The 25,478-nt window shown below is 33.4% G+C and overlaps 1 protein-coding gene across 7 annotated transcripts in view; it reads right to left on the reverse strand.

Moving 5' to 3' along the window:
• Positions 1-25,478, reverse strand: part of CHD1 (chromodomain helicase DNA binding protein 1) — a 72,692-nt gene continuing 47,214 nt past the window's right edge. For 2 of the 7 annotated variants that reach the window (XM_005557437.5, XM_015451722.4), the window contains 15 exons: positions 24,770-24,946; positions 21,656-21,816; positions 20,310-20,351; positions 18,834-18,964; positions 17,603-17,741; positions 17,239-17,389; positions 15,897-16,013; positions 14,978-15,106; positions 14,253-14,516; positions 13,739-13,879; positions 8,676-8,854; positions 4,846-4,942; positions 3,818-3,869; positions 3,032-3,242; positions 1-1,533 (listed from right to left, as the gene is read on the reverse strand). In XM_005557437.5, the coding sequence (XP_005557494.1) occupies positions 1,188-1,533; positions 3,032-3,242; positions 3,818-3,869; positions 4,846-4,942; positions 8,676-8,854; positions 13,739-13,879; positions 14,253-14,516; positions 14,978-15,106; positions 15,897-16,013; positions 17,239-17,389; positions 17,603-17,741; positions 18,834-18,964; positions 20,310-20,351; positions 21,656-21,816; positions 24,770-24,946 (2,337 nt within the window). In that variant the 3' untranslated portion in view covers positions 1-1,187. Of the gene's footprint in view, positions 1,534-3,031; positions 3,243-3,817; positions 3,870-4,845; positions 4,943-5,845; positions 6,004-8,675; positions 8,855-9,364; positions 9,783-13,738; positions 13,880-14,252; positions 14,517-14,977; positions 15,107-15,896; positions 16,014-17,238; positions 17,390-17,602; positions 17,742-18,833; positions 18,965-20,309; positions 20,352-21,655; positions 21,817-24,769; positions 24,947-25,478 lie in introns of those variants that run through there. The other 5 variants (XM_005557438.5, XM_015451724.4, XR_010587539.1 and 2 more) reach the window with 4 other exon arrangements.

Raw genomic sequence — 25,478 nt, forward strand, 5'->3', positions numbered from 1 at the left:
TTTTTCTTAAATTTAATTTGTCATATATAAGGTTTTTATATACAATCAGTGTGCATTGTAACAGTTTATATTAAAAGTCAATCAAGTTTATCTAAAATGTTAACCTGGCTGCATAGCACATTTGACATTATTGCCCACATGAAACGGGAAAACAAACAGATTTACAATAACTTTTGGCCGTTTTGGATTCTGAAAAGTGTTTATACACCTACCCTTTTAAACCAGATGCATCTGAAAAAAATGTTTCCAGAGCATGCAGTTTAAGATTTTACATATCATCTCGCCATTTTAAAACTACAAACACAATATTGACTAAAAAAGGAAAAAAAAGGGGGAAGAAATAACATGTATCTAATAAAATATTCAGTATAAAAAGAGGACTAATGGAATTAAAGTGGCCCCTTTCCCCATTTTTACATTCTAAACAATGATTCCATCAAGACAAATCATTAAAAAGTGTTATTACACTGATTTTTTTTTTTTTAATAAGAAGGCCTGAGTTGGTAGGGAAAGGAACAGTCAAAAAAAGCCTGAGAAAGGGAAGGAAGTAAGGAAAGTTCCTTTAATATTTACAGTAATTTACAGCCATTTCTTTTTTGTAAAAAGGCATAATAATAGATCACAAACAGGAAATTCCTGGCTATTTTACAGATATAAGTACAGAATTTAAATATTCAAGCTTGTGATGAAAAGCGGCAAGGTGGTCGCAGTGTACAATGTAAACAAGTAGCTTTGGAAATGAACAAAGTCCTTGAGTGTTTTTCTTTATTAAGAAAGAACTCTCTTTCATTCCTTCCTGAAACATGATCACAGGTCAGAGTAAAGTTCATATATAAACATAATTTAAATGGAGGTCAGTCTAAAATCACTGACTTAAAAACAGTTTTATCCAGCCTGTATGGGAGGGCAGTGTTGAGGTCCCTGTAATAGTAAACATTTTCCATTTCTTTAAAAAAGAAACAAACAAAAAAAAAGTACTACAACATTTGTAGTACAGTGCAGCATAATCCTTAAATATAAAAATATTTTCTCTTCTGTTGGGATAATAGACCTTGCATCCTGGAAAGAAGTAACAATACTGCTACTGATAGAAGATCTGTTTATATCTTTCAAGTCATGTAAGGCAATTACTGTGTTGGTTTATGATATATGGCTAAAAGTCCAGAAAGACGAAATAGCAGTTTTTGTTATGTTTTCCGACTACTCCAGGTATGCTCCGGTGTACTTTTGTGTTCAACTGAATGTTCAAATGGAGATCTGGAGCCATAAGGAGATCTCTGATCTAGTGGTGACCTAGGGCCACTGCTGGAAGCTCTGTGGTCCATTTGCCAATCTGAGTGATACCTATAATCCCTGGAAGATTTATGGTGCGTATATTCAGAACTTGATCGGTGGTCTGAATGTAACCGATGATCTGAATGAGAACGATGATCAGAATGAGATCTATCTTTTAAATTTCCTTCCAAATTTGACCTGTGATCTCTACTCCTGTGATCATCCAGTTTTCTGTGTTTCTCTCTGTCACCGTAATATCTAATAAAGAAAAATTGAGAATTTTAGATAAATAATGCAAATTAAAATGTTTCCAAATAAAAGATTATTAAAAAACATAAAAATACCTTAAAACATGTTTTTAACTGTATACAAGCTCAGTGTTTCATTATAAAACTTACTAAATTAACTCAAAAATCACTGGAAATATCTCTTTGGAAGAACTATTTGATTCATAAAACTAAAGTGAACCATACAAAGTCCTTAAAATAGCATCTAATTTCACATGGCTATTTTAGATAATTAGCTGCTTTTTATTTTACAAATCATTTATATGACTGCATCTTAATTGTCTGAAAGTTGAAATTAAGACTATTACAACTATCTGAAACACTCCTGAGACCAGAGACTTTTATCAACCACTAAGCAGGAAAAAGTTTTAAAATGCTAGAATGCAGTCTACGAAATAATCTGAAAAAATTTTTCATTGGTTGCTGATGCCTATTACAAGCTTCCTCAAGTTTGACTAGTAAGACGTGACACATGAATCATTAAAAAATTTACTCCACAAACATGTGACAGCTTGACAAAAAATAAATGTGGCAGTTTAATGAGAAGTATTCTCTAAAATGACTGCCTATTCCAAAGTGACACACACTGAAGATAATGTGTTCCTTTTTTGTTGACCTTACTACAAACAACTATATTGTATAGGCCTGTGAAATATATATTACAAATCTGCCTTTTTAATTATTTGACACTTTCTAATAATAAAGAGACATTTACAACTGATGTGTTCATAGTGTTGACAGAAGTTCTCAAAGAAATTATTGTAGTGAACACAACTAAAATACAAAGAATGTCTTCTAATTTGCTGCTTCTACTTACTATAAAAGCATAAATACCATAAATCTGTTTTCAAGTTTACTTTTAGTAATGATCATTAACTACTGACAATACTTCTTTATCAATAAAGGAATAAAAAGTATTCTATGTTATTACACTGAGGCTGCTTACTGTTCAAAGGCTTCAAAAAACAACAATAAACAAAAAACCTTCCTGGTTCCAAGAATATTCCAGATTGCTGAGATGAAGTTTAACCTCAACGAGATGTGTTTGCATATATTAATTTTTCCCCTCATGACTTTTTAAAAATATGGAATACAAAATTTCCTAAGCCAAACCTGAACCACTATTACATCAAGTTTTTATTTCATCCCATTTATATTTTAAAGAGTATTTGAGCCAATATTCTCCAAAACCAACAATGAATCCCACACAATTTATAATTATGCAACTCCCTACATTAACTTTCTTACTACATATTTTGATCTCAATTTTATGATTCAAAAGCCATTTTATAGAGAAATTCAGTTCTTAAAATATATAAATTTTTCTTAATTATATACAACACCTTTATTTCAAAAGATTTGTTTTGACTGCATGAAGATTGAATTAGTTGATAGGTTAAATACAGGAACATCATGATAAGGAGAAAGACATGCATAAGCAAAATTTCTAAAGTGACTGCCAAGTTTACCTGCTGTCTTGCTTGTAGTGATCCCAATCACGATGGTCTTTACCATTACTAAAAGAAGAATAGGGTCTTTTCCTGGATTCACTTTTTTTGTAAGAATCTCCCTGATGTCGGTCTTTATGATGATCATGGTACTGAGTTAAGTGTCTATCAGAGGAATAACTGTCCCTGCTGCTATCATCGTGATTTGTATTCTCTTTTAATCTTTCCACATCTGTTAGATAAGTACAACTTTTATTAACGACCTTAAAAATAATATGTGGCAAAAAAAACTTAAGTTGATAGATAACAAGAACTCGTTTCAACCCTTGCCAAAACAAAATTGGTTCCCAAATACAAGCAGTTGAAGCATTTATAAATGGTGTATAAAAGCAGTACTAAGGATTATTTTAAAAGGGTCACTTGATTCTGAAATGTGACAAAAACTAAAAAATATGGGACCCATTCCTTTCTCAGACTATACTTTTGTGGCTGTCATACAGAAAGAATGCATTACTATTCCAAATTACATAAAAAAGAATATTTGTTCATTTTAGCAGTTATTCTACAATTTCTAGAAACTGGGAAAAAGATGATTAAAAGGATAATCAACTAAAAAGAACGATAGCTTAAGAGAATACATTTTATATAATAATGTAGGTATGTATCAGAATTACCGTATCTTCTTAATATAAAGGTACTTGTAAATAAAAACAAGGTAACAACTTTAACATTTAGTTTATTTAAAACAAATATTTAAAAAAAAAATTTTTTTTTAATTTATTTTCCCAATCAGTAAGACTTACATACCTGGATTTCTAATCACATGAGGATTCAAGTTGCTGTTTTGATCATTGTTTTGCTAAAATAAATGCACACATGTGTAAGAATCTTTAGGTGACTTCACAAACTTACAAAAAAGGATAATTCTTAGAAAATACTGATACTGAAGTCTTCAAACAAGGTATTAGAATGTTTATGTGTGTACATATATGTATATATGTGTGTATATATACATGTATGACATTTATAGATCTCCATTTTTAAAGTATGAACTACTTGTCCCATGACTTAAAGATATTTTTTCACTTTGAAATAAACTGACTTAACAGAAAAGTTGCAAAAATACTGAGTTCTCACATACCCTTCATCTAGCTTCTCCTAATGTTAATATCTTATATAAACATAGTATAAAGATCAAAACCAAATAATTAACATTGGTATAACACTATTAACTGAAGAACAGACTTCATTCAGATTTCACATTTTTCCACTCATGTTCTTTATCTGCTCGGGGATTCGATTTGGAAGCCCATATTACACTAAGTTGTCATGTCTTCCTCTGGGGCAGCTCCTTAGTCTACTGCATGCTGTTAATACTTCTGGAGAGTAGCAGTTATTTTATAGAATATCCCTCAAGAAGGGCTTGTCTGATATTTTCACATAACACATATATTTTTGGCAAGAATTCCACATAAGTCATGTGCCTTTCTCAGTATCAGAGGGTTCATAATGCTGATGTGTCTTACCACTGGTGACATTAACCTTGATCACTTGTTTAAGGTGGGGCAGGCAAGTTTCTCTATTATAAAGTTATTATTTTCCCTTTATAATTAATAAACATTTCAGAGATCTGTCAATATCCTATTTTCTTACCCATTAACTTTACCTCCCTTCTGTGAATCTTGCCTGCAACAATTATTACTGTGGTGTTCAAAGGTGATTTTTAAAATTTATCTTATTCATTCTGTATTTATTAATCAAATTGCTTTGTAAAAAGAATGTCTCATGGTTTTAATTATATAAATTAAGGGAAAAAAATATAATGGCAAGTTTACCTGAGATTCCTGCCGTTTTTTAATAGCATGCTTATATAATTTATGCAATTTTCTTGCATCAAATTCAGTAAACTTAGATACAAAAATCCATAGGTTTCTAGAAGAATTAAAAAAAAGGCAAATTACATTAGTCTGGTGGAAAATATTTAGTTTTTTTCATGGAACTCCTTCCCTACAAACAGAAACACATACACACATACACAGCCCTCTATGGAACAAACTCTTAAGGATATTAATTCTATGTATTTTTTCAAAACTTCATATAAGACTCCAGTGAAACTAAACATTATATTTTACTTCTCTTCCAGATCACTTCATTTTATAGTCTTTAGACTGAAAAGCAGTAAACAATCCTAATTTGAAATGCACCAAAGATATACATTAAATCAGGAAGTGATTCAGATTCATACTGTGATCCTGATTATGCATATAAGGGACAGGTATGTTAATAATTGGGAGTGGAAATACCATCAGGTAATACGGATTATGCTTGTAAAGAATTGTCTTAAATAATGCATTAAAAAGTAACTGTCACTTAATAATAGTAATGTAATGGTCCCAAGAGTTAACATGATCAAACACCATAAATAAGGTACAGCTTGGTATCTCTTGCCATTCCAACAGAGGCATCAGTAATTAATCAGAAACTGTGGTGATTATTTCATAATGCATGTGTATATCAAATCATCAAACTGTATACCTTAAATACATAAGAACTGTAATTGTTAAATATACCTCCAAAAAGAAAAGGAATGTTAAGTTCTAAGGGAGGGTGGTAGTCCCTAGAAGATTCAAATGTACACTAGAGGTAAAATATTTACCTTGAAATATATTTTTAAAATGAACTTAAGAGAATATATTGAATGGTACCTTACTGAACTGAAATCCACAGAAGGGGGAAAATTCATCTAGCCTTTACATAAATTCACAGACTATCTCGAACATATCTACATTCTAAGGTTAACTCATAAGGGTAAAAGGTGGGAATTTAATAAAGTACCTTTTTGTTCCTAAGTAAATTCCTTGTAAAAACATATTTTCCGGCCGGGCGCAGTGGCTCACGCCTGTAATCCCAACACTTTGGGAGGCCGAGGCGGGCGGTTCACGAGGTCAGGAGATCGAGGCCAACCTGGCGAACACTGTGAAACCCCGTCTCTACTAAAAATACAAAAAAATTAGCTGGGCGTGGTGGCGGGCACCTGTGGTCCCAGCTACTCGGGAGGCTGAGGCAGGAGAATGGCATGAACCTGGGAGGCACAGCTTGCAGTGAGCGGAGATCGCACCACTGCACTCCAGCCTGAGCAACAGAGCGAGACTCCGTCTCAAAAAAAAAAAAAAAAAATTAAAAAAAATTAAATAAAATTTAAAAAAATATATATATATATACACACACACATGCATATACATATTTTCCCCCAAAAAATCTAGTCAGGAACCAGATTCTGGTCTTAATTATATCATCCAAATGACTATCTGATCTTGAACAAAGCACCAGAGCTGAGGCAAGCATCAGCACTTACACAAACCTAAGAATTAGTGCCACTTTTAGAGTTCAGGTCCTAGTGTTTCCTCTGTCATTCTCCAGTTCCAGCCCTAAAATGCTTTTCAACTGAATCCATTTTTTTCCTTCTGTAAAATGGAATAGTAAATATCTGTTCATATTTCCTACAAGTAATACTATTAAAAGGATCAGCTAGAATGAGGCATATTTGATAGACAAATAAAATACAAATATACATTCTATTTTGGCCATCACTTTATTACAGTGATCTTTAAATAAAAACTAGTGTTGCATTTCAGTTGTTTTTAAGAAATTTGGTCAAAAAATATATTGAAAAAAATTGTAAGCAAAAAACAAAAAGATCATTATGGTAACTACTGTAACACTTGCTTAATGCCAACCGTTCTGTAATCTTTAGATTTCTATCTTCTTTCATTCTGTACAATTCCCCAGATGGGGAAGGAAAGATGGAAATATCTCATAAAGCAAAACAGCTGCGACTTCTGCCTCCTTGGTTCAAGTGATTCTCTTGCCTCAGCCTCCCGAGTAGCTGGGTCTACAGGCACGTGCCACCATGCCCGGCTAATTTTTTTTTTTTTTTTTTTTTGTATTTTTAGTAGAAAGGGGGTTTCACCGTCTTAGTCAGGATGGTCTCGATCTCCTGACCTCGTGATCTGCCCGCCTTGGCCTCCCAAAGTGCTGGGATTACAGGCATGAGCCACCACGCCTGGCCCACAATGACTGTTGTTGAGGGGATGGGGTCAGCCAATAATAGGTCTCAATATAAGGTACTTTTTTTTTCTTGTTTCTGTATTAAAAAAAAATTCCCCCCAGCACTTTGGGAGGCCAAGGCAGGCAGACCGCTTGAGGTCAGGAGTTCAACACAAGGCTGGCCAACATGGTGAAACCCGTCTCTACAAAAAATACAAGAATTAGCCAGGCCTGGTAGCCTGGGCCTGTAATCCCACACTACCAGGGAGACTGAGGTGGAAGGATAGCTTGAGCCCAGGAGGCAGAGGATGCAGTGAGCCGATATCCGCCACTGCACTCCAACCTGGGCAACAGAGTGAGATTCCATCTCAAAAAAATGAATAAATAAAAATACAATTTCTCCAAGAGAGCAAAAGCTATTTTGCTTCATGGGATATTTCCCTCTTTCCTTCCCCATCTCCCTCTTAAGGGAATTTGGTTTAACCAGAGACAGAGGCAGCAGGAATGAACAATAAGGCATACGAAATCAAAGTAACTGAGAACCAAACGGGAAAACCAAAAAGGTAATCTGCCCAACTGAATGAAGAAAAGTGAGGTGAGAGCATAGCCTTAGGATGTAAAGTGACAGAACACAATGAAAAAGTTAAGTCTCCTGGCTATTAAGTCTCTCTTCTTCCAAAGGTTTCCCCACTCTTTCCTAATAAAAAACCGAATTTGAAATGGTACCTATTTGTATTAGTCGCTGTGTAATTTTTTTATTTTACTTAAAATTTTATTTCAAATTCTTTAATTCTTTGCTCATTTTTAAATTTACTTTCAACCAAATTCACTGTGTAATTTCAGTAAGATGTTCCTTATTCTCATCTAGAACGCAGAAAAAGTAGATATTCTAACTCTTTGAACCTCAAAAATCTAAGCCCTAATTACAAGGATTCAAATATTGGTGTGTAAGATACAACTAAATATTTTCATTCAGTGGTCCTCCAAAAATGATAACCCATTCTTGGTAAAAGGTATTACTTAAATGAGAAGTTGCCAGGCTTTCAAATTTTGTATTTCTGGTTAAATGTAAAAGATAGAAGCCAAGCATTTTTACACTAAAAAAAGTAGAGAAGAAATTAAATGTAATCCTTTAGATTAGTTAAATTTAGCTTTAAGAATAATGCACTACATTACTTTTATTTTCCTAATTTTTGCATTTTACATTGCTTGAGGATGTTAATTTTTACAACTTCATACATGTATCCAGGATGTAAACTGCTAAATTCATGCAACAATAAACTTTGTGGGAACATCAACTTCAAAAGATATTACCGATAATAATTTGGTAAATTGCAAAGACTTTTTCAAATAAAATGCAATCTGAATTTTAATGAAACAGCTGTCACTATTTCTTTAAAGGCAGAGATGCCACTTGTTACATACCATGATACCTAAGTAACCACCCATAAATAAAAAACTTTAACGTTAAAGGGAGAAAAATTAAAACAATCATCTGCAGGTTACCTCTTTAAAAATTATCTTGTTCCCTAAACTTCAGAATCAGGAAAGAAAACAGAAAAACAAAAGACAGTTACATAATACAAATTTAACACTTCCTGAAAAGTGTATCACTTACTTTCTCCATTGCTTAATTTGTTCAGGATTTGTATACTCTTTTAGACATTCTGTGATATGGTCTCCAATTTTTATTAAACATTGTCTAGTATGTTCTAGTTGTTCTCTTTCTGAAAGGCCTTTCTCAGGCCTATCAAGTTGTTTCAAAGCTGCTTTAACAGGCCTCATTCTTTCTTTACACTTTAAAATGAGAAAACAAGAATATAAACACATGTATTAAAAACCTAAAGTCAACAAGATCTACCTCCTTCAATGATATTTACATGAATATTATAACACTGTTTGATAGCAAAATAAGCAATTAAATCTCACTTCACAAATCTTATACATCAGGGTTCTTTCCCCTTTAGATTTTTTTCAGGAAAGTAAGCCTTTCTGTTATCATTTAAAATTAGTATTTGAGTAAGTAAAAGTTTTGGATTTTACTTAGCTTCTACATAAATGGTTATTTTATATACTGTAGCACACTATTATAAGGAGTCTTAAATATAGAATATTAAAAGAGAGAGAGTAAAAATATTTCAGAGTATAACTTAATATACCCTACTATCCACTAAATACAGGGTAAAATGATTTTAGCAAAACTATTAAAATCAATATAGCTAGATATATAAACTGTCTATTCTTCCAAACTTTTGCAACAACGGAAGGTGGCAATAATGACTTGCTCTTCATATTTTGGGTGGTTGGGGAATACAGGGTCAAAGGGTAACTTTTTCCTTGGCCTGTACATTCCTGACATGCTTATAAAAGGCTGACATATTAAGAACTGCATGTTTTATTGTAGCAATAGGAACTACAACCTTCTACCAAAATCAAAATAAAAATATTACTAACAAGGGAACCTTCAGATAAAATTTGTAAATGCAAAAACAAATTAAAAATTAACATTATATTCACAGAAAGCAAGCTGGTTTAGTTCTAGGAATATAAGGATGATGGGTCAACAACAGACAATACATTTAGATAATCCAACATCATTTATTAAGAAATCGGGCCAGGTGTGGTGGCTCATGCCTGTAACCCCAGCACTTTGGGAGGCTGAAGCGGGAGGATCACTTGAGTCCAGGAGTTTGAGATCAGTCTGGGCAACAGTGAGACTCTGATTCTATACCAAAAAAAAAAAAAAAAAAAAAATTAGCCAAGCATGGTGGTCCCAGCTACTCAAGAGGTCAAGGTGGGAGGACTGCTTGAACCCAGGAGACTGCAATGAGCTGTGATCATGCCACTGGCACTACAGCCTGGGCAAGAGTGAGACTGTATCTCAAAAAAATAAAATAATAAATCCTCACACCACTGCTCTGAAGGACCTCTCTTATTATAAAGAAAATTAAAATTCAGTCAGATCTGATGCTTTAAGAAAATCTTTAATTTCCTTTCTAACTTTTAGTTTATTCATTGCTGTTCTTTATGTTTCCTATTTTTTGTTCAACTTTGGCAGTTTATATTCTGTTAGAAAATAATTTATCCAACATATGTCAGTTTAGTACATACTATGTTCTAGATATTGTTCCAGACCCAGGAAATAGAGCTGTAAGTAAAACAGATCCTGCCTTTATGGAACCTGGAATCTAGTATAACACTAGAGAGCCAATAAATAAAGAAGAAATAGTGTGTCAGGTGACAACAACTGTGATAAAGAAAAATAAAGCAATAAAGAGCAGGGAGCTTCCTATCTTATACAAGATTTCAGAGAAGGGCAATGTTTGAGAGGACATCTAAAGAAAATGAAGGAGTAAGCCATTTCAAGTAGAGGAAAAAACAAACATGAATGCCCTAAAACTTGCTTGACATGTTTTAAAAAAAAGTATGAACACCAGTGTCGCTGGAACCAAGTAAGTGAGAGAAGTGGCTGGCAATGATGGGAGGTGACTAGATGCTACGAGGTTGGTTTCAGGCTAAGAATCTTTTCTCCTACATGAGATAGAAAGCCATTGGAGTGTTTTAAGCACAGAAATATAATGGTGGGACTTTATTCTCCCTCTAAGTCATGATTACTCTGGTTGCTATGTGGAGTACCAACGGAGGTATGAGCAGGATGGAAGCAATAAGAATAGACCCTGACAATAGTCCTTTGCAGTAGTATTTAATCTATTTTATAGAAGAAACTGAAACTTAGAATAAAATGACATCTGTCAAATCCAGCTCTAACTGACCTCAGACTCTGTGCTCTTTCTTGACTGCTAAATTATACTGTCACTTAGGAAGACAACCAGTAAAACATAAGGAAAACCAAGGTGCCAAATGAAGCAAATATGTTTAGAGAGTGACGACCTAGAAAAGGCCATTGAATTTCATAATTATTTAGAGCTATTCCCAAATACAATGGAATTTCTTATTTAGAGGTAAAATCCTATACAAGCCAGAAAGTCTGGCTCCGGAGTCCATGTTTAAGAACTATTCCAGTCTTCATTTCCATGATACACACAATATCATTTAAGATCAATGGAGAGAAAATTCATGCATTGTGCACAGTAGGAATTTTTCCATTCCAGCAGTTACATGAAAAAGTCAGAAGACTAAAAAAGAAATGTAGGGGAAAAAAAGTGGCAAAAGGCACAATCTCACCTAATTCATTAGTGGACCACAGAGAGAAGGGGAAGTAGCTCAAGTGAAGAGTTTAATGTTTTCACCTCAAAAAAGCAAAAGAATACCACCTCCCCCGAGTCCCACCCAATACAGAGTAGACAAAAAACAAAAACAAAAACAAAAAAACAGTTACCCTTGAAAAAGAGAGAAAAAATCCCAATCTGTGAATCTGCAGAGGAGATAAAAATAAAAGTCCAGAGATAAAACATATGGCTCAAATAAATAAAATGGAAGAGAGGAGCCACAGCAGCTTTGAATGTCTCCAATATTCTCAGTGACTGGAAGAATGTCAACAGCTCAAAGTAGGCAGAACAAGAAGACTGGTAAGAACCAATATATTTAAAGGGCATGAACAATATTTGAACTATATTAGGGCATGTTGTGGAATCAGTAGGAAATACATTAGTGGGTTCATTAAATCAGCACTGTCTAGTCATCGTGCAAAAGAAGAGAAAGCAGGACAAGAGGGTAAGCTGGGGATCTAGAAGGACATAATGGGTCAAAAACAAATATAATTTTAGAAGGTGAAATTTCCCATCTTTGAAGTATAGCATTTGATTAATACTAGTGATAAAACTAACAACCAAGTCTAACAAGTGACTGAAGTACGTTAACTGCTCCAACTAGTACAAAAGATTCAGATTCTAGAAATGCATGTTGTCACGCATATCATGCATGTTGTCATGCATTCTCTAAAAAGGAAATATAGGAATATATATTTATATATAAATTTGTATATATTGTAACTATATATAAACATGATACATTTATATATCAGACTACAAATGTTACCTTCAGTTGTGGCCTGTAAGGAAACGTTTCCTAGTCCTAGTTAAGGCCAAACTACGTATCTGTCTCATACCACTTGGCTTTTTTCTCTAAAATTATTATTCCTTCCTGGTTTTGCTCTGCAATTGGACTTTTTAGTCTCACAATCACTATCAATTTCTGAGCTTTTCTTAAGACAGCACTGATCTGCAAACTTTACATGTACCAATTCATTTAATCTTCATACTTACTTTCCAAATAGCAGCATTCTGCCTCAAGAGTCAGTACTATTAACCACATACATACTATTATATTATGTAATTACATAAGTATACAATAATATTCAGTAAATAAATTATGAATATATACATTGAGTAAATTATAAATAAATACATAAAGTATAAATATCTTCAGTAAATAAAGTCTTTAGAAAAGGCACAGACAGTTTCTCCCTCACTTTGAGGAACACAAAGGCATGACAACATGCAGAATCAGTATATTTTAGACAAGAGATATTGCCAGCCCAAAACAACATAGGTACAAAAATTGAGCCTGTTTAGATACTCATATAATTTGACAATGCAACTTTACAGCATCTACTAACAAAACATTAGGCTCATATTCTGTACATAATTTTTTCTTATTTTACTTTTCTAGTGAAACATTTCACTCTTATTGTATTTTTTTAAAAAAATATTGGTCTGCAAAAGACTGGGAAAAAAACTAGTCCTTCACCGTAGATAACAAGCACAATTACATATATGTGTGTGTGTATATACACATATTTATTTTTTAATGGCATTCGGGAATTTAAAAATTTGAAATATGAGCTGGAGGAAAACAAATACACTCAAAGTACTTGTCAAACCCCTCTTCTTAAAGTCTTTCTTAAAGTCTCTCTGAATTGCTTCTAAATTTAAGACACCAGCTGGGCATGATAGCTCAAGCCTGTAATCCCAGTACCTGGGCCCACCTTGGCCTCCTTTTATCTCCCTTGGGTTTTTTTGTTTTCTTTTTTTGAGATAGAGTCTCACTGTTGCCGGCCCGGGCACATAGTCATCTGAGGTGCAATGGTGCAATCTCAGCTCAGAGCAACCTTAGCCTTCTGGGTTCCAGCAATTCTCCTGCCTCAGCCTCCAGAGTAGCTGAGATTACAGGCGCCCACCACCACGCCCAGCTAATTTTGTATTAGAGTTTTGTATTTAGAGTTTCATCATGTTGGCCAGGTTGGTCTCAAACTCCTGACCTCAGGTGATCCACCGCCTCAGCCTCCCAAACTGCTTACAGGTGTGAGCCACCACACCCAGGCTTATCTCCCTTTTTCACCAAGGAATTCAAGACAAGCCTGGGTGATATAAAAAAATCCCCATCTTTACAAAAAAACTAAAAATTAGCTGGGTGTATGGCACATGTCTCTAGTCCCAGCTACTTGAGAGGCTGAGGCAGGAGGAGCACTTGAGCCCAGAAGGGTGAGCCTGCAATCGGCTGTGACTAAACCACTGCACTCCAGCATGGGTGACAGAGTAAGATGCTAACTCAAAAAAAAAAAAAAAAAAAAAAAAGGCCTTCAAATTTTAAATATATTGCTTTTATCAATCTAATCTACAATAAATTCAAATGAAGTTCTAAATTAAAAGCTATAAATGACAAACTTCAACTTAAATGTTATATGATTTAGTACTAATAATCAGAAAGTCAAAGGCTTACAATGCTGAATGTCTTCTGATCCAGCTCTTCAGATTCTTCAGAAATGGGAACTGGTTCACCACTTGCTGTGATATGAACTGGAGCATCTGACACTGAAGATTTCTTGGATCTTTCCCTACCATCAGACTTGGATTCGCTCAACTAAAGAAAAAGTGAAAAGAAAACAAAAACAAAACCCCAATAGCAACAAAGGCAAAATGACTAACACTTCCAGAAAATAATTACTGTCCCATTTTATTCTACAAGTGCTCATTCTCACTGAATATCCTCATCTATTTTAATTTTTTTTCCCCAATTTCATTTGGAGAAACAACCAAAGCTACTCTGTAATGTTACTCTGAAGGTAAAACATGAAAGAGTGTTCAGACCTATTATTCTCCTCTACTGCATACCCACACATGCTTCTGAAGAACTCAATTATTGAGACTAGTATCGGCTGATATGCAATTTAGTCTCCTAAAATATAAATATGCTGATTGTTTTTACTTTCTATTTTTTATTATGATTTGCGTACCTTTTCTTCCTTTATGTCTTTTTCTTTCTGTATAGCTTCTTTTACTTTGTTTTCTCTTTTTTCTTTAAAATCTTTTTCCTTTATATCTTTCTTATCCTCTTTTTCTTTTATCTCCCTTTTAAGTTCTTTTTTATTCTCCTTTTCTTTTGCTTCCCTCTTTTCTTCTGGTTCCTTCTTTATAAAAACATCTGGCTCAGGTTTTTCTTCACTGTCTCTTTCTGTTTTAATTTTTTTATTTGGATGTTTCACAGAACTGATCTCATCCTGAAAAGTGCAAGTATGGCCAATGTATTACTAACCAAATTTTAACAATGACTAATTTTTTTTTCACATGACTACAGATTGCATGTATGTGGATTCTGAAAGACAGCCCAGAATCCCCCTAATAATTATACATGCAACCTTCCTATAAAGCCAGTCCCGTTCAGGTTCATAATACAATTAAAGGAGACAGAAGCTCATCGAACTGGCAATTGTTTGAAAAGGAAGGACCTTTGCTCTATGCCTCTAGTGCTATATAATATCTACTGGATAGTTAGAATTCTGTTCTATAAATGAGACTATGTCATGAACCATAAGCGCGCGCACACACACACACACACAGACTTCAGTACCTAAAATACAAATTTTAAGGGACTAGTTCAAATTTTAAATGTAAAGTACACAAAAACATGCCATAATTCCCTTTCCATAGAAAAGGTTGTTGTTCTAAAACACATTCTTACTTTATCATCGTCTTCATCAGACTTCTCTGAAGGCAAAGGAGAAGAATCACTCTTTATTTCCTCTTTCACTTTTATAGACTTCATTGCTTTATTCTTCTTAGCTCTTGCTTTTCTCCTCTTTGAACTTCCCTAAAAATCATTATTTTAATTTTAACCAATTCTACAGATTTCATTTTTAAAAACTTCATAAACATTAAATCCAGTGGCTAGAATACATATACCTACCTGATCCTTAGTCTATTGGTAATAAGCTGTACCAACATTAGAAACTCAAAAAAGGTGCTATAACTTAATGAGTCAAATATAATATTAATGTAAATAAAAAATACTAGCCAATTATTATTCCTTTAAAAAAAGAGAGAGAAGTAGAAACAATTTTTTGTCCTCTGAGATTATTATCACCTTCAGCTTAATTCAATAGCACAAGAGACAGCATTAGGAATGATTTTTAATGCTACAGGTAGTTACTGACATTTGGTCATAGGTAAACTTCTAATGGTTGCTCTAAGTTTCCAATCACCTCCTTTTTGGTGTCTGTTTCGTTCTTTTTCAGTAAGCTTGGCAAGCTATGATGCTGTCCCTTAAGCACTCTAATGACTCCAAGTAAAACAGTCATGTAGGCTATGTAGGCTTGACTTCTCAAAAAGCACTCTACACTCTAAACGAATTTTCTTTATCCCTCTCTAAAACTAGAAAAAAAAATCCTACTTCTAAAAGCTATGATTCACCAGTTTTAAGATGTATGCCAAGATAATTTAAGGTAAAATTTGAATATGGCAACATCAAATAAAACTACTTAATTATAGAAAAACCTATTTATATAAGCTCATATTGACTTCAGATGTTTAGCATGGTCAAGTAAATGAAATTTATCTTACTAAAAAGTAAACTGGTCTTAGGCATGTGGGCCTTAACTTACCGCACCAGAAAGAGCTTCTTTTTTTGCAAGATCTCTACTAAGTAATTTGATGAGGTAGTCTGCACGGGTCTGCAACTGTTTTGCTTGTGGTTTTTTATCAGGATCATCTGGAAGAATCTGAAAAAGCAATTAACGTTTTCACATTGTCTTAATAAATAACATGAGAAATTTATTGGGTAAAACATGCTTAACCATTTAAATATATATATACACATATAGTTCACCAAGTTTCAATTAGTATTTGTAGGAATAAACTCAATGCAAAATACATTTTTTATACCTATGCCAGAGCCAAAGATTTAATTTTTCTGAGAATGAATTCTAAATATACTTTAAATACCCTCATATTATCTTTCAAAATGAAAATAGAAAGTATGAGGTTGTAAATTTCCTTCAAATATACAAAAGTGTACTTAACATCCACTGTTATTCCATGTTATATAATCCTTAAATGCCTTCCCTTCTCAGTAAAAGTGTATTTATATATAATGTACACAAAAATTCCTAGAATACAAGATGTCATCTTTCTAGAAGAAGACCTAAAGCATACACTGGGAGGAAAGTTTTATAGGGGAATCTAGACTACTTAATTTTTTCTTCACAGTAACAAAGCACCAATATCTAAAGGTTCCCAACACATAAGTATAAACAATAAGGAAGTTCTCCCAGTGTTTCCCGTTTTAGGTTAAAAAAAAAAAAAAGATTTCAGCTAGCACAGTGCAACCAAATGACCAAAAATACTAAAATACGATGTTTTAAAAAATATATATAAAAGATTTTAATGATTTTGTCTTACTGGAATAATAAAATTAATGATGAATGGGTACAAATATATAGTTAGATGGAAGAAATAAGACCTAGTGTTTGATAGATGAGTAGGGTGACTATAGTTAGCAATAATCTATACATTATAAAATAGCTAGAAAAGAATCATTTGAATGTTCCTAGTGTAAAGATAAATATTTAAGGTGATAATGTCCCAGTTACCCTGATTTCATCTCTACATATTATATGATTGTATCGAATTATCACACGCCTCCGAAAATATGTACATCTACTATGCATCAAAAAATTTTTGGTAGAATAAAACTTTTAACCTAATAATCTGAAAAATAATACACCTAATGCCTTAATAACATATAATTTCACAGTAACGCAAAATCTCAGAAATCATTTAAATTTCATCTTTTCATGCAAGGCATCTTCTAAATACACCAAGGTCACACAACTAGCTAGAGCCTTGGTTTACATATTTCCATTATTTCCAACATAATTTAAAAGTAAGAATTAGAATAAATTAAATTCAACATGAATGGTCAACAGAATCAAGAAATAGAAGTACCTTGTGTGTTAGACTGAGGTCAGGATCCATTTTAATCATTTCCCAGCTTCCATATCCATATTCATAGATGCCAATTAACAAATTGGAATCATCTTCTTTGCCCCAGTCTATATCAAAATGAGCTGCCTTTGTGTGGCATGGGATAGTATACCTGGCATTAAAGTTAATAACTAATGGTAAGTTTGTAATTGCCTTACTGAAAAATTAATTTTGAAAAACGTGAGTCATTAGAACTTTAAAATACTATGCTTTATTTCTTTGATTTTTTTTCATAACTAGCCAGTAACACCATAAAAATTAAGCACATTCATTTTGTAATTATTGACTAAGAAAAATCTTACAATGGAGAAAATAAGTAACTCACTGCTTTCTTTCTTCTGGATCAGAAGGAATGGATTTGTGCAAAGGTATTAATTCTTCTTCATGGGAGATGACTAGCTTGGCATTCACCTGTACTCCTGATATTCGGAATGTTGGACCCTTCACTTTTCCGAGTCTACCACCTTGATTTTTTTTTAAAAAAGAGTATTTTTAAAAGTATAAAACATAATTCTATAAAACACCAAGCAACTGATGCTATTACTTATGTTATTTAACAATAAGTATTCTTTATTTATGTTATTAAGAGATTACTGGAAAACCTTAAATTTCATTACATATGAACTAGTGATTATCATCTAGCAGATGTAGATTCACGAAAAGTATTTATCTAAGTGTTTTACCAATTACATAAGATGGATCAATCTATTCATACCATCAACCTCTAAATAAAGAATTATAGGATGATGACTCAGGGTCTCGCTCTGTCACCCAGGCTGGAAGTGCAGTGGTGCAATCATTGCTCACTGCGGCCTCGACCTCCTGGGCTAAAGCAACCCTCCCACCTCAATTCACAAGTAACTGAGAATACAAGCATGCACAATCACAACCTGCTAATTTTTATTTTTTCATTTTTCTTAGACACGGGGTCTCATTACGTTGCCCAGGCTGGTCTCAAACTCCTGGGTTCAAGCTAAACACCCATCTCAGCCTCCCCAAGTGCTGGGATTACAGGTATGAGCCACTATGACTGGCCTGCTTATTAAATCTTATCTAAATATTTTTATTCAGGTAAATGAACTGTAAAATAAGCATAATAATAAAATATGTACCAAACCAATATCATATATGTATATTTGCATTATATTTTCCCAGTCATCTATACTAAAAAACCCTATAGATACTATACATATTGTATTGTGTGTGTATATACACATATAGCTATGAATGTATATATGTGTATATACGTGTATGTATACATATACGTATATGCATACACACACACACACACATATATATATAACTGATATAGAACAGTAATTTCTGACCTTACCTCTCAGACAGAAAATGTCAGCAGAATTAAAAACAGATTCTACTGCCTTCAAATTGCAATTCTGTTCTCCATTTCCTATTACCCAGAATGGCTTTACTTTGTTTCATAAATAATCTTTTGAGACTGATGAATAGATAATTTAAGATATAATATCTAGCTCAACAAAACATGTTTTGAAACTTTCATTTACTTCTCTTTTAAATCACTCTCATTTTAATGTTACCTGTTCGTTCTGTTCCTGAAGAACTATCCTTTAAAGCTTTAATGCAACCATTATGTACCAATTCTCCCAGTCGTCTAAGGTCTGTTTCCGACTTATCAACTAATTCAGCATCTCGAGCAATTGCATCTAATCTGTAACAAAATAATCCCATTTTCAGGTAAATATGTTAAATGAAGTGGTGCCATTTAAGATAAACTAAGTTTCACTCTATTTCAAGATCTAAATGCTACTCTACTACATGCTCTATATATTCTTGTTCATATAAATGGCAGGAAGCACATAAAAACCAGGACAATGTGGCAGAGAAACAATTCATTTATATATTCAATAAGTTTACTTAATTATAGAGCAAATGGAAGATTACATACCAATTCTGTAAAAGCTTTTAATAACTGATCAAATTTTAAGATGTTCAAAATGAAGTGGTGAAGTTTTATAATTGTAAACAAAAAAGCTGAGTAAAGTTCTGTAACTTTTTATTCCTCTGCACCAAATAATATGAATGATTAATATTCAAGACTTTTGTTCATCTAAAATAATTATGCAAGTATTTTGTTATATTTTAAGTATGCCATCTCAAAATGAAACAGAAAATATGTCTATTTTTGAAGGGATTTTTTAGATAAAAAATAAACTAATTTGAGTCTTTGCTGGTCTATATTCAAACAGTGGGTTGACCACAACAAAGGGCAAAGAATATCCAAATCACAATACTTAGTGAGATTATTTGATAACTTCAAAAAACTGTCTTAATTTGAATTTCAATACAGTTTGTATAATAAGAGAATGAATTCGAGAAAATTAAGAAAATATCTCTAGTTAGGGAAAGCAGAGCTGGTTAAAAGGCTGTGTTAGCCTTCGGGAGGCTGAGGCGGGCAGATCACCTGAGGTCAGGAGTTCTAGACTAACCTGGACCACATGATGAAACACTGTCTCTACATAAAAAAAAAAAAAAAAAAAAAAAATTAGCTGGATGTGGTGGCACACTCCTGTAGTCCCAGCTGCTTGAGAGGCTGAAGGAGGAGAATCACATAAACCCAGGAGGCGGAGGTTGCAGTGAGCCGAGATCGCACCACTGCACTCCAGCCTGGCAGACAGAGTGAGACTCCATTAAAAAAAAAAAAAAGACTGGATTAGCAACTCAGCCCTTCTATGGATAAATCTGCTTATGCTACTTTTAAGTTACTGATGAAAAATGAGATAAAGACTGTAAAAAGTGTCTTACAGTCATAAAAGTGCAATTTAAACATGTATTGTATAAATAACTTCATTTACAGGAAAGAAATTTGAGACTAGAAATTAAAGATAGTATAAAAACATTTTTAAAAATCAATCTGAAATTTGTCTTGTACATTAATTTTGTAAATGCCGATTAAAAGCAAATTTAACAAAGTAGCTAAACTGAATGTTAACACAAACAAAGCTGACAGCATGTAACACATTCCATTATTCTATGAGAATAATAAATGTATTTACCTTTCCAAAGGACCACCAAATTTCTTATAGCTCTTGATAAACCTAAGAGAAAATAATTGTTTGGTAAATGTGAGCTTCAGTATTCACTAAAAATATAGGTATTTCTAATATTTACAGATATAAGAAGGTACTTGTTAGTATAAAAATTAATTCGAGGCACTGTTATCTAAGAAGAATGAATCAACTATGCTAAAAACAAAAATGTTAAAACATTAAGATACAGCAGGTAAGACAAGGATGATGTCCTGGATGATGTCCACCCAGGATGATGTTTAGAGATATCAGTATAAATAAAACAATAGAAGCTAAATTTTGTTTTAAAAATTACTTTATTATTTTCATAAGACCAAAAAAGGTCTGAAGCTACCATAGGAAGTGTCTCCATAATAATTATTAATTATATTACACTTCCTCACATTCCAAGTGCTGATAAAAATTTACTGAATGGCTTTAATTCAGATGCGTGGTATTACAACAACGAAAAATTAAAATTTTACTTAAGAAAGCTACATAAGTGGTTAATAAATGAGGAAAAATATCCAGGTAAAGTAGAAGTCGAAATGCTTCCTCAACTAAAGACGAAAAGTCCAGCAATTCAGGTGGTCAGTACCTTTAAAAAAGGCTAACAATGTATTAAGTTTTCTGGTAGAAAGAATGAGGAAGAATTTTGTCAGGTCTAAGATTTAAAAGAAAAAAGTTACAATGGCTTGCAAGAAACAAACTTTCAAAATACAAAACTGAACAAGATTTTAATAAATCTCATATCCAAAACTATTACACAAACAAAAGTAAGCCGTTATCCCATTCCCCTTAAATAAATGTGTATATATAAACATTCTGAACGGACATTACAATTTATCCTGCATGGTCAATCTTACCTCACCTCAATTCCTACTTCAACATATCAGAAAAGGTTTTATAACACGGTTATTTTCAAAAAGGAAATTACCTTGGTGTTAAGAAACTAGAAAAATACAGAACTTCTACAAAATATTAGTAACTGGGAGTCCTAAGTGCAGTGAGAATTTTTAATAAAAAATTTTAATAAAAAACCAAATGTATCATAAACACTTTTATTATTCAAAAGGATCACTATTCTGAGTTAAATTAATAAAAAAATTTTTGCAGCCTAAGTAGTTTAGCAATAAATAAATAACACGCAAAGGTAAAACACTAAACTTGTTAGTTATAATACCCAAAAGCAGAACCACCCAATTCCTACTCAAATAACATACATTTGCCTCTTCTAAAACTTCATCACAATTTTTGAAAATTATGAAATTTTTATATTTTAGTTTCACACTCTACTAAAACTAAGTTGAAGCGATTGTCTTATATCATCTTACCGCCTAATTTCTGCATCACTAAATCCTTTAATATTCTCGCGAGGAATAGTCCGTGGTCTTCCCCGTTTCTTTGGCCTTTTCCCTTCTGAGATGGAATCACTATCAGATCCAGAGTATCTCCTACTTCTACTGCGCCTCCCTTCACTTCCATTGAAACTAATCTGGAATTGGAAAATAAATATTTACCCAACCTTAGTGTAAAAACAGCTTTTATCTTAGGAGCAAAAGCCATTATAAAAGATGGTCAGAATCTTAAAAATGTTATTCAAAGTATCAAAAACATTCCATAAACAAAATTAAAAAGCAAACAGAAAAATATATACATCTGGTGGGTATTTTGACTTAAAGGGTAATGAGACAATGTTACATCAAAAGCCTCAAAAGTTATTCTACTGACCCAGCAACATAACTTCTAGGCATTTTTCCCGAGGAGATCAGAACTGTGAAGAAACACTGATCAATAAAGTTATTTACATTATAAAAGAAAAATGTGGCTGAGCGCAGCAGCTCATGCCTGTAATCCCAGCGTGACTGGGAGGCCAAGGCAGGAAGATAACTTGAGCCCAGGAGTACAAGACCAGCTTAGGCAATATAGTGACACCTTGTCTCTACCAAAAATTTAAAATATTAGCGAGGCATTTTTGGAGCTACTTGAGAGGCTGAGGTGGGAGATCACTTGACCCCAGGAAGTTGAGGCTGCAGTGAGCCATGATTGTACCACTGCATTTCAGCCTGAGCAACACAGTGAGATCCTGCCTCAAAAACAAAAAGCAAATAATCTAAATACTCATCAAAGAGAGACCAGACAAATCTATATGATAGAATGCTAAGAGACCATTAAAAATGGGGTTGTAGAATAATTAACATTCATGACATACTGTCAAAAAGAAGAAAAAGTTCCAAATTAATACGACTCCACAATTTAATTTGGCAAATGATAATGAATTTTTAAAAACTGGAATGATGTACACTGTGATAATATTAGTCGTTATCTCTGAGGGAACGGATTGATTAACTGTCCCTTTTTTTCTGTTCTGCTTAATATCCACATATTGCTATTCTAACTAGACAAGTCAGATATTTGAAAGAAAAAAATGCCAGTTGAACCCACATAAAAGACTATTTGTAACATCCATGAATTTTAATGGGATACATCAAAACATACATTCTGTAAGTCTTGGGAGTTTTTCCAAAGCTTTGGCACATATTCTGAACCTCTAATATGCTGAAACTTAAATGAAGTAAAAAATGGTATTTAGACCTTATTTTTTCTAACCTCCCTTGATCCTTTCACAAGATCTAATGTAATGCTGCATTCTCACACACTCTAAAACAAAACTACTTAGGGGTTTGAAGAAATAAACAGAAACAAGAAATAACATACATGGTTACTTTTAGGCCAAAAACATTATTTTTGGCTCCACTTCTGGCTGTTATGTAGAAACTTGGTAGGGGCACTGCTCCTACTCTAACAACAAATCTGATCTACAAGATCCTAATTCTTCTGTTTAACATCAGAGAGATGAAATTTCAGGGCAACCTATACATCTAAATGTAAGGAAATACAGGAGATTGCAAAAAGAGAAAAAGATATAGGACTCGAACAGTGGCTCATCTGTGGACAGCATAGGTGACAGAAATCAAGTACCATACAAGACCGTATCAGCTAAAATCTGCTAATGGCTGAGTACAGGCTATTGTGAGATCATAGGACCTAACAGCCAAAACTTGGAGGACCTGCACCCATTCTCAGGCACTCTGCCACAAACTTCCACTAGGTGATCATGAGAAAGCAGCATGGTAGAAGACTGGACAAAACTTTTCTCCATGGTACAGCCTTAGAGAAAGTGAGCGGTCACCTTTGTGGAAACAGGAAGGAAGCCTTGCCAGACCCTTCTGATCTGCTCAACTGAGGGCACAGAATAAGATCTAATATGGTTGCAAGAAAATAAAAAACAAAAAACTCTACCCTTGGGGGAATGGTAGCAGGGCAGGGACTAGAGTGGGGCAAGCCCCTCATTTGCCCCAGGCTTAATTTAAGGAAACACCAAAAAACTCAGTAATCAAGACAAATAATTTTATAATATCCTAAAAACCAAAGGATAATAGAAAAAGAAATTAGTCTTAGAATTTTTTCCTTTTTGGCAATATAGCTTGGCATGGCACTATTACAGTTATTTAAAAATCTGATATTTGTTTACTTAGGCCACTGAATAAATACCAAATGTTTAAAAACTAAAATTACATAAAGTATGCTTTCTGAACATGGCAGAATTAAATTACCAATAATTAACAAAGATAGTTGAAAAATCTCCTAAATACCTGAACATTTTAAAACATACTTCTAAAAAAACCTATGGGTCAAAGAGAAGTCACATGGGAAATTTTAAAATATTTTTAAATTAAGGAAAATATAAAGATAGATTTGGAAGATTCAGAAAAAGCAATGCTTAAAGAAAAATTTGTAGCATTAAATGCCGATATTAGAAAAGAGAGATTACATTTCTATATCTAAGCTTGCACCTTAAGAAACTGAATAAAAGAGGCCAGGTGCAGTGGCTCACGCCTATAGTCCCAACATTTTGGTAGGCCAAGGTGGATGGATCACTGAAGCCCAGAAATTCCAGACTAGCCTGGACAACGTGGCAAAACCCCATCTCTACAGAAAGCATACAAAAATCAGCTGGGTTTAGTGGGGCACACCTGTGGGAGGATCATCTAAGGCCATGAGGTTAAGGTTGCAGTGAGCCAGAATTGTACCACTGCACTCCAGCCTTGGCAACAGAGCAAGATGCTGTCCCAAAGAAAAAAAAAAAGAAAGAAAGAAAGAAAAGAGCAAATTAAATCAAAAGCAGAAAGGAAGAAATAATAAATTGCAGAAACTCATGAAATTAAAAACACACAAAAAAATCAATGAAACCAGGAGCTGGTTCTTTGAAAAGATGAATAAAATACAAGAGGAGTAAACACTTCTCATTTCATGAGGCAAACATTATCAAATCAAGGACATTACAAGAAAAGAAAATTATGGACTGATACCTCATAGAAACAAACAAAATCGGTCCAGGTTGAATACTCTACTTTATAGAAACATCTTTAAAATTGCAAAATCACCTGTTTTGCACAATTTCTCATTCTTGGGAGCATATAAATTTCTTCAAGTTCCTTTTGTCTTTCTTCTTCTTCTAATCGTCTTCTTTGATCTTCGGGAATAATTTCCTCCCAATTCTTTGAATTTCTTTCAGGTTCCAACTCAATGTCATCCTCATCCATATTTGAGAAGTTGGCAACCTGATAAATTTCAGAATTTTAAGAGTAACTGTTATAGAAAAATTGATCCCTAATTTTTTTTTTAAAGGGAAGAAACTGACATGCCTAAATATCCTTAGGATAATGAATATGACTGTGGACTAAACCAAAAATAACTTCTAAACAACCTAGATTCATTACCTCACTAGGGCAAAGCAGATCAAACAAATGACATCTAATAATCCTCTAGGAAAGATTTTCTTTTGCCCTACTGCTCAACAAAATTAGTAGCATCTCAGAACTAAAAGCAGTTAACAGAACAAAAAAAAAAGTAATTTATACTATTAACATGCTAAATAATCTGCAGAAATTCTCAGACCAGTCCATGTATCAAGTATTGTAGAACAATCTAATATCATTTTTATGATCGCAAAAACACAATCTAAAGAGCTACTGGCAGAGACACAGAGCTCTTTGAGAGCACACTACCTTCTGGGAGGATTATATAAGATAGCACATTTAAGGTACTATGCAAGGTCTGGTATACAGAAAGCACCCATTAAGGCTAACTATC

This window comes from Macaca fascicularis, chromosome 6, assembly GCF_037993035.2.
Source record: "Macaca fascicularis isolate 582-1 chromosome 6, T2T-MFA8v1.1".
NCBI classification, from domain to species: domain Eukaryota; kingdom Metazoa; phylum Chordata; class Mammalia; order Primates; family Cercopithecidae; genus Macaca; species Macaca fascicularis.